Source organism: Exophiala oligosperma (genome assembly GCF_000835515.1).
Source record: "Exophiala oligosperma strain CBS 72588 unplaced genomic scaffold supercont1.1, whole genome shotgun sequence".
Classification (NCBI taxonomy): domain Eukaryota; kingdom Fungi; phylum Ascomycota; class Eurotiomycetes; order Chaetothyriales; family Herpotrichiellaceae; genus Exophiala; species Exophiala oligosperma.
In genome coordinates, this window is record NW_015622818.1 from 4362165 (window position 1) to 4376994 (window position 14830).

Consider the following 14830-nt stretch of genomic DNA (forward strand, 5'->3'; position numbering starts at 1 on the left):
CACGTGGAGCTTGATGTGACGTCTAGTACCAAGTCGAAAGACATTAAAATTCTACCAGACGAACAGAATTATGTTACAGCACAAAAAGGTCAGCTCAATCTTGAAAGCTCGCGATTCGCTCAAAAGCCATTGTTGTGACTAATGACAAGCCCCCTTGGAGTCTGGCCGAGATTATTTCATGGCGGATCCTCCGTGGCGTGATTGGTAGAGATTCGCAAAGATCTCCGCGGGGAACAATTCAGAGGTTTGATGTATTCGTATTTTAATACGCATTCTCTGCAGTCTGGAAAGGCAACTCTGAAGGCGAACGCAGCTGAAATAACTCGTGAGCTTTTGGAACCGCTGACTGTGGTTTTGTGAGTGTAGGAGAGGGCGAGAACACCGGGACCGAAATCATTCCCCCGCGGAGATGCGGCCTACCGGGGTGTGGAACAGTGGGAATTCCCTCAATTGGGGGCAAAACCACCTAAAGCTTGCCCTGCTTTCTCCGGGATTCTGCAGCCTTACCAGGCATAATACATTGAAAATACACATACCCCCCTTGGCAGTGAGAGTGGCATGATATTCCTCACTCGATGGTAACAAATTTTTGTAAGCCTTGATCATCGGATGATACCTGTGGTTAATCATTATAAAATCCCCCAAAGGACGTCTGAACATCGACACCGAAGGCCTTCATCCACAGTCCAGATATGTTGGCCAGATCACAAGTGTCCAAATTTGTTTCAAGAGCAACGGGAGGAACATTACATCGCACAGTCATGTCAGCCATAGTAGCAACGAGCAACACTCGCGCAGACTTTCACTCATCACCGGTTCAGCATGGACTGAGCGAAGAGCACCAGGCGATCGTGAAGTCTACTGCTCCTGTGTTGGCTGAGCATGGTGTCGCCATCACGTCGCACTTTTACAAACGCATGCTTAACAACCATCCAGAACTCCGCAACATCTTCAACTCCGCACATCAATCTACGGGAACTCAGCCTGCAGCGCTTGCCCATGCGGTCTGGGCGTACGCCGCTAACATCGACAATCTGGGAGCCTTGACTAGCGCAGTATCTCGAATTGGCCACAAACACGCCAGTTTAGGCATCACTGCAGACCAATACCCCATCGTCGGCGAGAACCTGCTGGCCTCAATCAAGGAAGTCCTTGGAGACGCCGTAAATCAACCCGTCATTGATGCCTGGGCGGCGGCATATCAACAGCTGGCCGATATCTTTATCAACTTCGAGGCAAACCTCTACAAGAAGGCTGAAGAATCTGCTGGTGGTTGGAATGGGTGGCGCAAATTCAGAATTGCCCGCAAGATCGAGGAGAGCGATGAAATCATATCGTTTTATCTCGAGCCAGTCGACGGAGGAAAGCTACCAACATTTACATCGGGCCAGTACATCTCAGTCCGCGTATTCGTACCAGAACTCGGGGTGTATCAACCTCGACAGTACAGTCTGTCCGACACCCCTGAAAGAAATCACTTCCGAATCTCCGTCAAGAAGGAATTCGCAAAGGACCTTGCGCCCGCAGGCCGCATATCAAATCTGTTGCACGAGAATGTCCCAGAAGGCACAGAAATTGACGTCAGCAACCCGTACGGGGACTTTACTTTGGATGTCGAATCGAGCAATCCCGTTGTCTTGATCAGTGGTGGCGTAGGGATCACCCCGATGCTGTCAATGCTCGGCACTCTGACCGAACACGCTCCAACGAGAAAGGTCGTCTTTGTCCATGCCACGCGCAGTGGAAAGGTTCACGCGATGAAGAATTATCTTTCCCAAATTGTCAAGGACAACCCACAAGTATCGAAGGCGGTCTTCTATGAAGAAGTCGGTGATTCAGATGAAGAAGGAAAAGACTTTGACTACGCCGGTCGCATTGACGTGGAGAAGATCAAGGACAAGGTCATCCTGCCCGACGCCGACTATTATCTCTGTGGCCCCATACCTTTCATGCAGGCACAACAAAAATCCCTCGAGGCTCTGGGCGTCCCCTCAGAACGGATCCATTCTGAGGTCTTTGGATCTGGTATTGCATAAATGGAGATATGCTGGAGAGGCTATACTGGAAACGGCGCACTGTGCATTAGCGGGGATTAGAATTGAACGTGAATTTAACTCAGCATTTTGGACACTAATTCTACCCGTTTCCTGCAACACACACTAGAGCACTAATCACCGTGAGCGAAGATTTGGATTTATCCCTGCTCAAGCTCGATCTCACGAACCTAAACACCTGCTTAAACTTCATGAACGGTGATTGTACTCGAAAACTTCGAATGGCGGTCTAGAAGGTGACTTCTGGAAGTTGGATAGGCTTTTCAGCCCACCTGACTCCAATATAAGTCGTTATGGCTACATTAAAAGCAGAGAGCATTGCAAACGCGGCCTTCGTAGCTTCTTGCTACTCACTGGCTATGGGTGTAGCTTGCAGCCAGGACATGGAGCCGGAGGTTGCACGCTCTGGTAGATGTCTGGCCTCGGCTTGCCGGAGACATTCAAATATCCCACAGCGCCTTTATCCAGCCTGAAAATAGCATGGTCCACCAATGTCATGGTACCCGGGACGAGCATATGCATGTCAACTATGGTAGCGCCGCCCGGTGGAACACTGAGCGTGGACGTGAACTGCGCGGGAGGGCTCAACACGTCGCCGTCGCGGTATGCTCGTCGAAAGTTGCCACCGATGACGTGGAAGGAGCTCGTCAAGTTTGGACCGGCGTTGCCAAAGAAGATTCGGACCGTATCATTCACGCTGGCCTTGAGTGGCTTGTCGCGTGTTAGCGCAGACTCCTTGCCGTTGAAAAACACGGCCTCGGGTTCTTCTCGCAAGGCGTTGGGGTACGAGAACTCGACCTCGGATGACTTTCTCCCGTCGTCGTCCACCTCCGGCGGTTCATGGTACCATTCGCTTTGCATGACATAGTATTCCTTGTCTACGGTCGGGAGGTCACCCTCGGCCGGCTGGACGTACATCAACCCGAACATTCCATTGGCGATGTGCACTGGTACTGGCCCTGCTGCGCAATGGTACACAAACAGCCCCGGACATAGCAACTTGAACCTCGCCGTTTTGGACTGATTGAGTTCGGTCGTGGTCACTGCCGACCCACCCCCGGGGCCCAGAAATGCGTGGCTGTCGATATTGTGTGGCATGCCATTTTCGTCCTTATTGGTGAGCGTCAACTCTACCACGTCGCCCACTCTTGCACGTATGAATGGACCCGGAACTTGATCATTGAATGTCCATTGTTCGTATTTGTAGGCCCCTGTCAGTTGACTCTTCTTGACTGTCGTGCTGAGATCGACTCTTAGAACCACAGGATGGTCGCGTGTGATCCGAGGAGGGACATTGGGAGCGGCGGTCAGAATTGCTTCTTCGACGGGCAATCTGGTAATGTCCAATGATTCGTGCTCAAGGTGGGCGTAGACGTCAGCTAAGTGTCCCTTGGTGTTATGAACAGCATGCTTGATGTTTATTGGAGCTTGATGCGGTACAAGTCGTTTGTCATGACCATGAGGGTGGTCTCCGTTGATGTACTTGTCGTGCTTAACAGGGCTTTCCCCTGCGGGTGCTTCTGCGTGTGTGACTCCGTGCGGAAGAAGTAGTAAGGAGAGTACGCCTGCGCCAGCTATGACTGTCGTTAGCACAGTTCGACGTTGTCTGAGGGGTTCATCTGTCGTAGACTTGAAGATCTGCTTCGTTTGTGTGCTGTGGAATGTCCTCCATCCTATGTATACACTCGGCCTGCGTGCTGCTGTGCCAGACCAAACTCGCATAAGTCTAGGCTGAATTCCATACATGTCGATGATCGAGGGTCAAGCAGCATTTTGTGAACGTGCTGAACTTTTTATACAGTAATAGAGAGAGAACTTTAAGAAATTTACTAGTTCATCTTGAAGTCTTATGACCTTTACAGTCAGATCCAGGTCCGCGGAGACGTCTAGGAATGGTCTGATTCTTCCAGGCTTGGGATCCCGTCCGTGCTATTGTTTTAGCCCTCATTAGCCATTTCGAGGATATAAACGCGAGTCTAGGCTGCATTTAGGTATATGAATCGATACTCTTAGTAAGAAAATAGATGGAATGGCCACACAAGTCAATTTCCATGGGCGTGGAAGTATTCGTACAGTGCGAGATTTCCAAAAGCTTTAGGATCTCAGAAGCTTGCTCGATCACGATATGCACCAATTGAGTCTTTGATGGGATACGCGACCTGGAGGTCATGCTTGTTGGTAATAGGCCCCGCTGAATTGAAGGATTCCATCCTGACACATATGTCGAGCTGTGATACTCTGATCATCGCTCGCGGTCGACAGTCCAGAAGGATGGTTGCTCATACCAGGGGGTTGCTCACGCTTTTCTTTCTGACTGACCTCTCGATCAAGCCAGCCATTCAGGCCCGGCGCAAAGAATAGTTTGCCCTGCCAAATGCCTAGTCGTAACCAGAATCAGCCAAGCAACGGAGGTGTGTTCCCAAACATACCCTTATAAAAGCTCATTGTAGCGCACAATAACCATAACGCAATTGTGACGACTGAACAAAATGCACCCCATCCCTTGATACCTTCGCTGCGCAGGTCTCGGCTCAGTGAGTTCCAAGCATTACTATACACACCGCATGGGAAGACAAAACTCCAAAAGCCTGATGTTTCCATTAGCGATGTCAAAAGATCTAGAGTCAAGTGCTACTGGCCGACGTTGAACTTCTTCGGCACCTTAGCGAATACCGATAGGCATGCTTCGACCACAAGAAAGGAGGCGATCCCGAGCTGAACCAAGGCCACTAGAATCCCTATCCAGTGAAGCACCTCAGAAATAGTAGCCAATGTTGGCTCATCGTTCGGTACATGGGATGTGCGTCCCAAGAAGAATCTGTGCTTGGTGATGTGGCTTGCGAAAACCATCGCCAGCTGCTGGATCGAGTACGCTCCCATCCCAAAAGGGCCAACCGGTATGTATGTGCTAGTTATCGCTTCTCGTGGCGGAAGTTGAAAACTCATTAGCCGCCACAGGTACAGGGGTAAAATGATCGTAGACATGCCGACTCCCACCGACCACATGAGAAAAGATGTTACCAGGACTGTGACGCTATTCTTATAAGCGAGTTGGGGCGCGATGGCTCCCCCAACGGTTGATTCGACAATGAGTGGGATAAAAGTCAAGAACCAGACCCCGGTAATATCGGAGAAAGAGTGCTGAGGCTGACGCTCGTACATGAAGAAAATACCGACGCAAGCAACGAATATGCTAGAAGCTGCTGCGATCCAGTACATGACTTCCGCAACGTACATTGCTGCTTGGTGATGCGAGTAGAAGCTGGCTATTCCCAAGATGATGGTCTCAAATGCGACGACCATAGTGCCCAGATAACTAGTTTTCGAAAAGTCCTTCAAAACGCTTTTGGCGACACGTGGATACATCATGGCACGGAGGCTACTCAACACCATGAAAAAGGCAAAGATGCAAATGTCAGCAATCTGTGCACAAATTAGCAGAGGGGAACGGCATTGATGATCTTGTCATTGAAGCATGTACCCAAAAGATGTATGCCATGGTTTTAAGCCATTCTGCTGGATACGGAAACTGACTCAGGAGCTGCGCGCAGACCCCTTGGAAGATTATGGTCAATGAAGGTCGAACAAGCTCAGAGAGCTATTTTCCTTGCTGCCAGTAGGCTTACCTGTTCCCATGCACACCGAGAACCATGACGGATCGGCAGTCAATATGCGCTGCAGAAGTAGATTAATGCACATGTCCTGCTTGGTACGTCAGGGTGTCGGTGGTGATGGTACAGACCTCTCTCCATTCGTGTGGGCTGAACCAGGTTTTCAAGTTCGGCTTTAGAGCTGACATTTGGCAAGGTGAGGTTAATTGACTACATAGCCAAATAACGATCCCATTACAGCAAGCAACGCCATTTTGAAGGATACAAAAGAGCAAAAAAGGTCTGTGCAAACTGTGACTAAAGCTCCGAAGGTTAGTGGAGATTTTCAAAATACCCCTCGGGTAATGCTCGTGGTCTCGAGCAACCTGAAACTGAACCTCCTCGCCAACAGCTTTTGACCGCGGAGAAGCTCGACCAAAGTGCGTTCAATGATGTCCTAGCGTTAGTATGACAAAACAAGTCCTCGTTTGCACTCAAATCTTAGATCACTTGACATTGCCATGTATGTCCATCGGCCGCTATTAGACGGGTTGCAACCACTAGACAATTTGATTGTCAGGGGTCCAAGATGATGTATTGTCGAGTCTGGTCTCGATGAATAGGATGCTACCCTCTATCAATACTCATGAGAGGCCGGATTGTTTGAATACGAAGACCGTTCACGCACGTGCCCACTAGCAAGACAGAAACGTGAATCCAACCGCGGCCGACGAGAGCATCCCCTACGCGTGCGGTTTGGGAACGATTCGCTTCAGGGAAGGAAAAATTATTAGGAATCGCCTGGCCTACTGGCTCACGGATACAAAAGACGTGGATAGTCTACACCAAACTTTCGACATCATTCAAAGTTCTCTACTTCCCTCTCCAATGACGCCCGTGACCCTCTTCCACTCCCCGCCCACGCAGATGGTCAGAGACAGCAGTGCAAGTCGGCTTTGGACCGATTGTCCAGACAACGCATGCTGACTACTCCCCTTTGACGATTTCCTCATGGTGTTCGACTTCAGAGGCGCGCTCTTTAGGTCGATGTGGATCTCTATCCAAGTCTTCAATATCATGGGTCACGCTTCTGATCATGTCACCCTTGCTGTCATAGTGCATTTCCATGGTGAAGGACAACTTGACGGCTTGACGAAGGTTCTTGGAATCACGGAAGATAAGGTCCACTTCCTCCAATGAACGACCTTTGGTTTCTGGGTAGCAAAAGTACATGATCGGCAACGCGGCACTGTTGAAGACGGCGAAGATGAGATAAGTGCGCCATCCGATGTTGTTAAAAGCGACAGGTGTGATCATGACGACCATAAAGTTGCAAATCCAATTTGCTGAGGTCGAGAGCGCGTTGGCCGGAGCGCGGATTCGCAGTGGCGTGATTTCTGCCGGATACAGCCACGAAACTTGCGCGTATCCGATGCCAAAGAAGGTGTTGAAAACGAACAGGAAGGCAGCAGCAACGATGCCAGGGCCCCGGCCGCCGATGCTGTTCATGATTGCGAGTATGACCATAGCGAATGCTTGTCCGGACGACACAGTCATGAGCACTTTCCGTCTACCGAAATACTTGACGAATGGAATTGAGAAGAGTGATGCCAGGAAGTATTGAGTGCCATTACCAGCAGCAAGAAGTCTTGAGACCCCTGGAGACAGCCCGATTTCGTTCTGATAGATCACCGCCGCATAATATGTGATGATGTTAATACCAGTCAGCTGGGAAAGGATCTGGATGCTGACTCCAAGAATCATGCGAGTACGGTTCTTGAGAGACCCTTGGATGAACATGTTATTGAGACTTCCTTTCGCGTCGACTGAGTGAACGGCTCGAATTGCTTGAAGTTGATCAGCCACGACTGGATCTTGTTCGGGCAGATCGTACAGGGCGCTGATGACTTGGGCAGCTTCCTCGACCCTATCTTTGTGGACGAGCCACCTCGGCGATTCTGGCATGACAAGAACCATGACTAGAACGATCAGGGCGAAAATGATCTGGAAAGCGACGGGGAATCGCCACGCGACTGAGCTTGTCTTGACAAACGAGAATCCGTAATCGATCCAGTAGCTAAGACAAACGCCTGCAATGACCATTGATGTTCCGAAAGCGACCACGGGCCCTCTTTGGTGGGGTTTGGTAGTTTCGGATTGCCAAACAGGAACAGTCGAGCTGTCGGATGGACTGATTAGCATGAAGAAGCAAATGAATGACAGAAAAGGGGCGTACGTACGTGTTGATGCCAGTGCCGAAACCACAGACAACGCGTCCGACAATGAACTGGGGCAGTCCAAACGATGCGAATTGGAGGATAGCGCCGATGATGACGAACGTACAGCCTATGAAGATAGTTCGACGACGTCCAAAGACCTGGCCATACCGCATGGCGGTAAGGGCGCCCACAAAACAACCCAAATTATAGGAGGATATTGAAACGCCTGTCCACATCAGTCTTCATTGACTGACGCTTGACGGCATAGAGGTCGGGAGGAGTACCTTGGATTGTCGACACATGACTATTCTCGGCAGGCGACCTGAGAGCATTACACTCCTTTGTAGTGCAAATCTCAGGGAACACATTGGTGAAGGATGGTAGCGTGAGGAGCCCACCCATGACACCCTGGTCGTAACCGAACAATCTGTGATGTACCTGTTAGCAGGTGCTCTCACAAATTCTAGCTCAAGGCCCAACGTACAAGAATTCGGTGCCGGCTACAATCATCAGAACTGTGTTGAGGCGAGCGCCTCTAAGGCCAAGAAATGGTGATCTTGCCATGGCAAAAGTGCTGTGTATGGTTTGTTTGCGGTGTTTTGGAATCTACCCTGTATCCCAGGGCGAAAGTGATCAGAACTCTGAGGTGAGGTGGATCCATCTTCTTTATAGACGACAACACTTGTTTGTGGTCTGCTAGAATACAAGAACAGCCCAGACTCTGAGGAAAGCCTCGGCATAATCCAGGCAAAAGATTGTTTTGACGCTTTCCTTGACCGAGACTGTCAAGTCGTATCGCAAATACCCCGGGATCCTCCAGATCTCCAGCCAAGCGGAGACGTATGACATGAACCCCGGATCGTGTGGTGAGGGAATTCGGCTAAAACCATTTTGCGTTGTTCCGAGCTCATGGGTGAAGATCCCCCTGAGTTGGAGGCTGGAGCTGGGCACCACGCGGCCTTGCTATGGTGCCATATCTGGTAGCATCTTGGTGACACTATACAACAGACTCTCATGAGATGATACTCATAGAAGTCTATCGTCTGGGGGATCGCTTCCTGTAACACTGGACTCGAAGGCTTAATATGGAGGAAAACACTGATGTCGTGGCTTCTCCTTCAAAGGCATCAGGTATGTTAACCCTAAATCTGGATTTCTAGCCGTACCATAACGCACGGAGGAATGTGGTCCATGAATTTTTCCAAAATCTGCTCTCATGACTGCTCTCACCAACCAGCATGGCGCCCGGGTGAAGCAGCGTAGTCAGGTGTGCTCCACTACGCGTGCTGACGATGCATCTGAAGATTCAAAGAACTTACCCGAGAAAAGTAGGCCGGCTCAAGTCTAGATGAGACGCCTCTAGAGAGCGGCATATGGTATTGATTTATGCTGCTCTTTATAGTCTGCGCAGAGATAGCTAGGAACCCTCATCTAGGACATATGCAGTCATCAAAGCCCCTTTTTCGCGACCAACAACTAACATTGAAAAAGGTTGCCCATCGCTACAATAACCATGGGCAGCGCGGGAAAGATGCTGTATATTGCCGGCGGCCCTGGAGGAAACTCGATCGGCCCAGCAATACACACATATGTTGCTAACTCGTTGGGCCTAGACTGGGCCTGCGAATTTCTTCGTCTTTCCGACGTTCACGACGTAATTGAGCTTTTTCGTCGGTCTGACTTTGCCGGAGGCTTAGTGACCATGCCACACAAACGCACTATCATCCCTCTACTTGACTCGGTCGATGCTTACGTCAAAGAAATCGGAGCCTGCAATTTCGTGGTCCGCAGGCCCGATGGCCATCTGCATGGGAGCAATACCGACTGGTCTGGCATCAAGAGCGCCCTGGATGCGTGCAGATCCCCCTCGTTACCAGCTAGGGCTTATTCAGCCATGGTCTACGGAGCCGGTGGCGCCAGCAGGGCAGCGATTTATGCTTTAGTCGCCGGACTGAACTGCAAAGAGATATACATTGTCAATCGGGACGAGAAGGAAGTTGCAGAGTTGGTTGCGGATGTCAATACCTACACAACCACCAAGCCGAAGCTCACTCATATAATGAGCGTGACACAAGCTGAAGCAATGAAATGTCCGCAATATATCATCTCTACTGTGCCGGATTTCGAGCCACAATCATCCGAAGAAATCACTTGCTGCGAAATACTCCATCACTTTCTTGAACGAGCTTGGAGTCAAGAACATGTTCTACTAGACATGTGCTACCACCCACCTCTAACTCGCAATCTCAAAGCTGGGGTCAATGCATCCTGGACGGTCATACCGGGTTTTGCCGTTGTTGCACACCAATTCGCTCAGCAATGGGACCTTTGGACGGGACGCTCCATTAATACTGAGGCAGTCTTCAGCATGTGTGACAGATTGATTCAAGAGCGAGAGACGAAGATACCGCAGGAAGTGGTAACAGCTTAATCTGGTCCCCTGGTATTCTGGCCTTTGAATCGATTCGGGACGGCATTTAAGAAGATAAAATCTAGAGTTTTAGATTGTTTCGTTAGTGTGGCAAAGAGGAATTTCCACGTACAATTCAGCTATCCCACTAGGTTCCCATATGAACAAAATGTTTATCCAGAATCAAATGAGTTGCACAAGAACTTAGCCGGCTCGAGCTGAACTACGGAAAACTGTCGAGAATGAGGAAACTATTACATTGCGTTCTATCGTGCTTCTCGCTTGACATCTAGTCTCATCAGAACAAAGTCAATATGGGCGTCTACCACATAGTACTATTCAAGTTACGGCCGCAATACGAGACGGAAGTATTTGAGTACTGGAAATCGGAAGTGCACAAGTTGGTTGGCGTCGTGCCAGGTATACGAGTTTGCTAAATGCCATCATTATGTTCTGACACAAGATATGCAGGCTTGAGATACGTTGATGTAAGCAAACCACTGCCGGAGACGGCCGACCGTACGAGTGGTTACGACGTCTCTCTGGTTGCAGTGCTTGACGAGGCCAAGGACGCCTTGGTCTACGCACATCATCCAGCTCATGAGAAGTAGGTTTACCCAAATGGCAACCTCCTCGTTGTAACAACAGTCACTCAATGACCTTGTCTGACTAACACAAACTTGCAGGATCATAAAAGAGTGTCGGCCAAAGCTTTTCGAAGACTTGCTCATCTGTGACATGCCGTTCATGGATCGGTCTTGAAGAAGAACATTTACATATGAGCATGATCAGCGGGGTCGAATGCTCCCTTGACCTCATTGGAGTGATTTATGACGCCTGTGGCATGGTCGGCAGTTACGCTGGAGTGAGCAATGACGGCGTGGGGGAGTGGATTCTCAGAAGGTATAACCTAAGGATCTTCCAAAGAGGTCATTATCAAGTCTGGGAATGCTTGTTAGCTCAGAAAACACCGTGCACCAAGGGACTCACATTGAGCAATCATCTAACTCATCCATAAATTCGAGGAAGGGTGCATCTGCAGCGAAGACGTGGCTATCAATGAATGTTATATCAGATTCTGGGCCCTTCTCGCGGATCGAGTTTCCGAGTTGGCCAACATTCGTGTTTAAAGTCGCAGTGTCCTGCTCTGAATGCTCCTGCACGGCTGTCACAGAACTTCTAGGTTGTAAGTCGATTTGAGACGACCTTGTGCTAGGGAGAGGGCCGCCTAGCCCGGTATCCTGTCTCCAGGCATTGTTGGATTCGCTTGGAACCACACTGGAGCAGTCATCAGCTAGCAACCTCGTGGAGAGTAAATATAATACAGGAAAGCTTTTGCGAAAGTGTTCGTCGCTTCTCAGGTGTTGGAGAGTAGGCTGCGAAAGTAAGGGATAGTCGATCCATTCTGACGTTCCGTCGCCTGCTTGTACCGGGGGATTGTCTGCCTCAGAACCCCTTTTCACCAAAACGCTGTACATGATACCCAACCCCATGAAGCTCGGTGGTAGAACAAGTAAATTAAGATCTTTATTTCCAAGAACTGTGGCCAGTCCGGTGCGTATCAAGTAATTTGAAAGATCATGCTTCCATTCATCGAGCTCGCATCTGTCCAGTTCCCACGGAAGGACCTTAGTATGTAAATTGCCGTTGACGAATCGCAATAGCTTTGTTTGTAGAATGAGCATGCCAACAGAGTGTGTCGGGATGTTTGTTGTCGTGTCTAAGAACATGTCTTGATCCTGTACAGTCCTCGGACGTTGCCAGGGTTGCCATTCCTCAACCCCATTTTCGTCGAGCTGCAAATACCTGACCACTTCATTGTAATGTAGCAACGGAGTTGCTTGCCGACCAGCGGATGAGATCGTGACGACGATGAAGCACACAAGCCATGCTCTGGCTACCGCGTCGTGCGATGCGGCGGTTTGCTGTTGCTCTGTGATCTCCCGCAACATTTGTACGGTGATATTCATCAGCCGCCACGCTGCTGTAGTAGCCCCTGAGCCGAGCCGAGTAAGTGCTAGCAACACTCCGCACTGTATGTGTCCAAGCTCTACTGGTCGATCCGAGTCCAGCGGCAACATTGAATAGGCTTGCGCATAGAAGTCGTCGGAGTGGAATTGAGCGTCCTGGCGTGCATGGTTGTCTGTGAGAAGATGACTGAGAGATGACGAGGAGTAGGCGTACACTGCCCACAGGGCTGCTCGATCGCCACAGTCTCGCAATGGAGAGCCCACAGAATACTGAAAAGCTGTTTTCAGCGTAACATGACGCTCAAGTATGGGGAGCCACGACTGTCCGCAGCGGAAGAACAGCTGCAGGAGCTGAGGGGCATAAACTGGAGGCTGGATGCCAGAACCAGTTCCTTGCCACCGAAGTTCTGCACCTAGGGCCTTTGCTTGTGATTGAGCCTCTGGGGGAGTTGTAGCCTGCTGGAGTTGGCCCAGCCGGTGACGTTCGTTGCTGACGACTACCCAACATGGTTTGCTGTCAGAGCCAGATTGAAGCTCGTCTTGAATTCCTCCCTCGTCACCATCGGCATGCTGTTCGTCGTCATCATTGAGCAGGACATCAATGTGTCGTGCTACATGGCTCTGCTTCCACTTATCAAGGAGCACAGAGGCAGGAGCGGTAGAGTCGGTGCGGTCAGAACTTGCAGTCAAGTCTTGTTTCGAAAGACGGCCGAGGAGCTCGTCCACAACTGACTCGACATTCCCAACTTCGCGGAATGTCAGACCCCAGAGCAGTTCCAGGACGCGCACATAGCCACAACGAAGACCCCGGCGCTTGAAGCGCGCTTCGTATGTACAACGCTTGTCTTGTTGTTTGCAGGTTGTGCACGTTGGCTGCTGACCGTCACAGCGCAACTTGGCGTAGCGGCAAGGAGCACACGCCCGAGAAATCCGCTGTCTCTTTCCTGCCCTTCTGCCACCATCTTCATCGGCTACGTTATTTGCTGCATCTGACTGCATGTCAATCCGTGAGCTGTGTGAATTCCTCCGGGGTTGCAGAATGTATGATTAAGACTGCAAGCGACAATAGTCTTTTCTGGGGCCAGCCTTAGAAGTCTTAGGGGCTTGCACCTTGTTCTCATCCCCTGATGCCCGGACCCCCATACCGAGGGGTAACGGTGCCGTAAACTATTGCCGGCGATTGGTGGCTCAAAGTACGGAGTACCGAAAGGATCCGAAGGATCCTGCCTGAAGTCCGCGCCGAACGCCTCTAGCGAATGCCAGAGTGGATCGATTTCTTTCCCGAACCTTGGGGCGCAAGGGCTTCGGTGGTTAAGACTCGGGAATGACATTACCCGACGTTGAACGCACTCCGCAAATGGAGGATGCCTACGCCTTCCCTCGCCTTTTGCATGATACCCTCGATATCTGCCTGCGTACCAGCCATGAAGCGAAAGTTGACGGTGGAGGATGAACTGCTAACAGAGGGCGGCGTCGACATAACTTCCACCAGAGCAAATGGACATGTCTCTTGTGCAGGATCAAGTCTGCCTTGGCCATGCCACCGTCGACACGATCAGGATGCATCGATCGTGTTTGTCGGTCCAAGGGCTACCGGAACTTCGAGTCTAGCCGTCATCGCAGGATCGATTCTGGGTTGGAAGATTATTGATTGTGATCGCGAATTCGAGAAGCTCACCGGCTCAACGAAACAGCAATATCGCATTCGCCATGGCGCTGAAAGCTATCGCCGGCGGAAGCTGGATGTTGTTGAGGAAGTGTTGGAGGCTAACACGAAACGGTGTGTCTTTGCTTGCGGAACCATCACATCGTGGGAGGAAAATCGGTTCTCCCAAAGATACGCGCAGAAACATCCTATTGTGTATGTCATTCGGGAAAGGAAACTGATCCAGAACTATCTCGGACTGGCTGATGAAGGGGGTTGGAACAATGCTGTTGAGCATATGCACTTCTTCTTCCGTCAGCGAAGCAACTACGAGTTTTTCAATCTGGACGAAGCCGAAGAGCCACAATGGCAGACCACGCTCACGACTTTCCTGCAAACAAAGTCTCAGACTCTGTCGCAGGCTCCGCTGGTGTTGCGCAAAACTCGGGCACATGTCTCGATTTTACTGTGCAATATATTCGGACCAACGTTTCAGACCAAGCGCTACACAGACATTCAGAAGTCTTCAAAGCCCGGGCCTAGGCTTCGGCAGGGTTCGAATGTACTATTTATTGATCTCCGCGACATCAAGGGCAATAGTAAATACTTGAAGTCTCTCGACACCGGTCACGATGCGGTCCAACTAAATATCACTGGCCCCCTTCATGAGTGGCATTCAATCTTGTCGACAGACACGCTGGCCTGGGCTCTGGCTAGTGTCCGCCGACAGCTAGATATACCGGTAATCGTCAATGTACTGACTTCGCCTGACTTGGGCACCTCACCCCCTAGCAACCAGCCGAAGGTGTACGAACTCCTTCTGCATTCGATACTACGACTTGCGCCGGAGTATCTCACGGTTGACTTGCGCTCACCAGATCAAGTCATTAGCAAAATCGTGCAAACGAAAGGATTAACGCAGGTAATCGGCTATCTCCACGT

The 14830-nt window shown here is 50.4% G+C and overlaps 5 protein-coding genes across 5 annotated transcripts; 2 read left to right on the forward strand and 3 right to left on the reverse strand.

Annotated features, from left to right (window-relative positions):
• Nucleotides 1-761: 761 nt before the first annotated feature.
• PV06_01487 (uncharacterized protein) lies at nt 762-2036 on the forward strand (the record flags this gene model as incomplete). The annotated part of the gene is made up of 1 exon (XM_016402094.1): nt 762-2036. One exon carries the CDS (start codon nt 762-764, stop codon nt 2034-2036), a length of 1275 nt encoding a protein of 424 aa, XP_016269147.1.
• Nucleotides 2037-2411: 375 nt separating this feature from the next.
• Nucleotides 2412-3800, reverse strand: PV06_01488 (nitrite reductase, copper-containing; the record flags this gene model as incomplete). The annotated part of the gene is made up of 1 exon (XM_016402095.1): nt 2412-3800. One exon carries the CDS (start codon nt 3798-3800, stop codon nt 2412-2414), a length of 1389 nt encoding a protein of 462 aa, XP_016269148.1.
• An 885-nt stretch (nt 3801-4685) lies between these two features.
• Nucleotides 4686-5553, reverse strand: PV06_01489 (uncharacterized protein; the record flags this gene model as incomplete). The annotated part of the gene is made up of 2 exons (XM_016402096.1): nt 4686-5477; nt 5536-5553. 2 exons carry the CDS (start codon nt 5551-5553, stop codon nt 4686-4688), a joined length of 810 nt encoding a protein of 269 aa, XP_016269149.1.
• Nucleotides 5554-6631: 1078 nt separating this feature from the next.
• Nucleotides 6632-8427, reverse strand: PV06_01490 (uncharacterized protein; the record flags this gene model as incomplete). The annotated part of the gene is made up of 4 exons (XM_016402097.1): nt 6632-7823; nt 7885-8089; nt 8148-8290; nt 8348-8427. 4 exons carry the CDS (start codon nt 8425-8427, stop codon nt 6632-6634), a joined length of 1620 nt encoding a protein of 539 aa, XP_016269150.1.
• Nucleotides 8428-10587: 2160 nt separating this feature from the next.
• PV06_01491 (uncharacterized protein) lies at nt 10588-11035 on the forward strand (the record flags this gene model as incomplete). Its single annotated transcript, XM_016402098.1, has 3 exons — nt 10588-10693; nt 10745-10880; nt 10960-11035. The coding sequence occupies 3 exons, from the start codon at nt 10588-10590 to the stop codon at nt 11033-11035; spliced, it is 318 nt and encodes a 105-aa protein (XP_016269151.1).
• Between the last annotated feature and the right edge of the window lie 3795 nt (nt 11036-14830).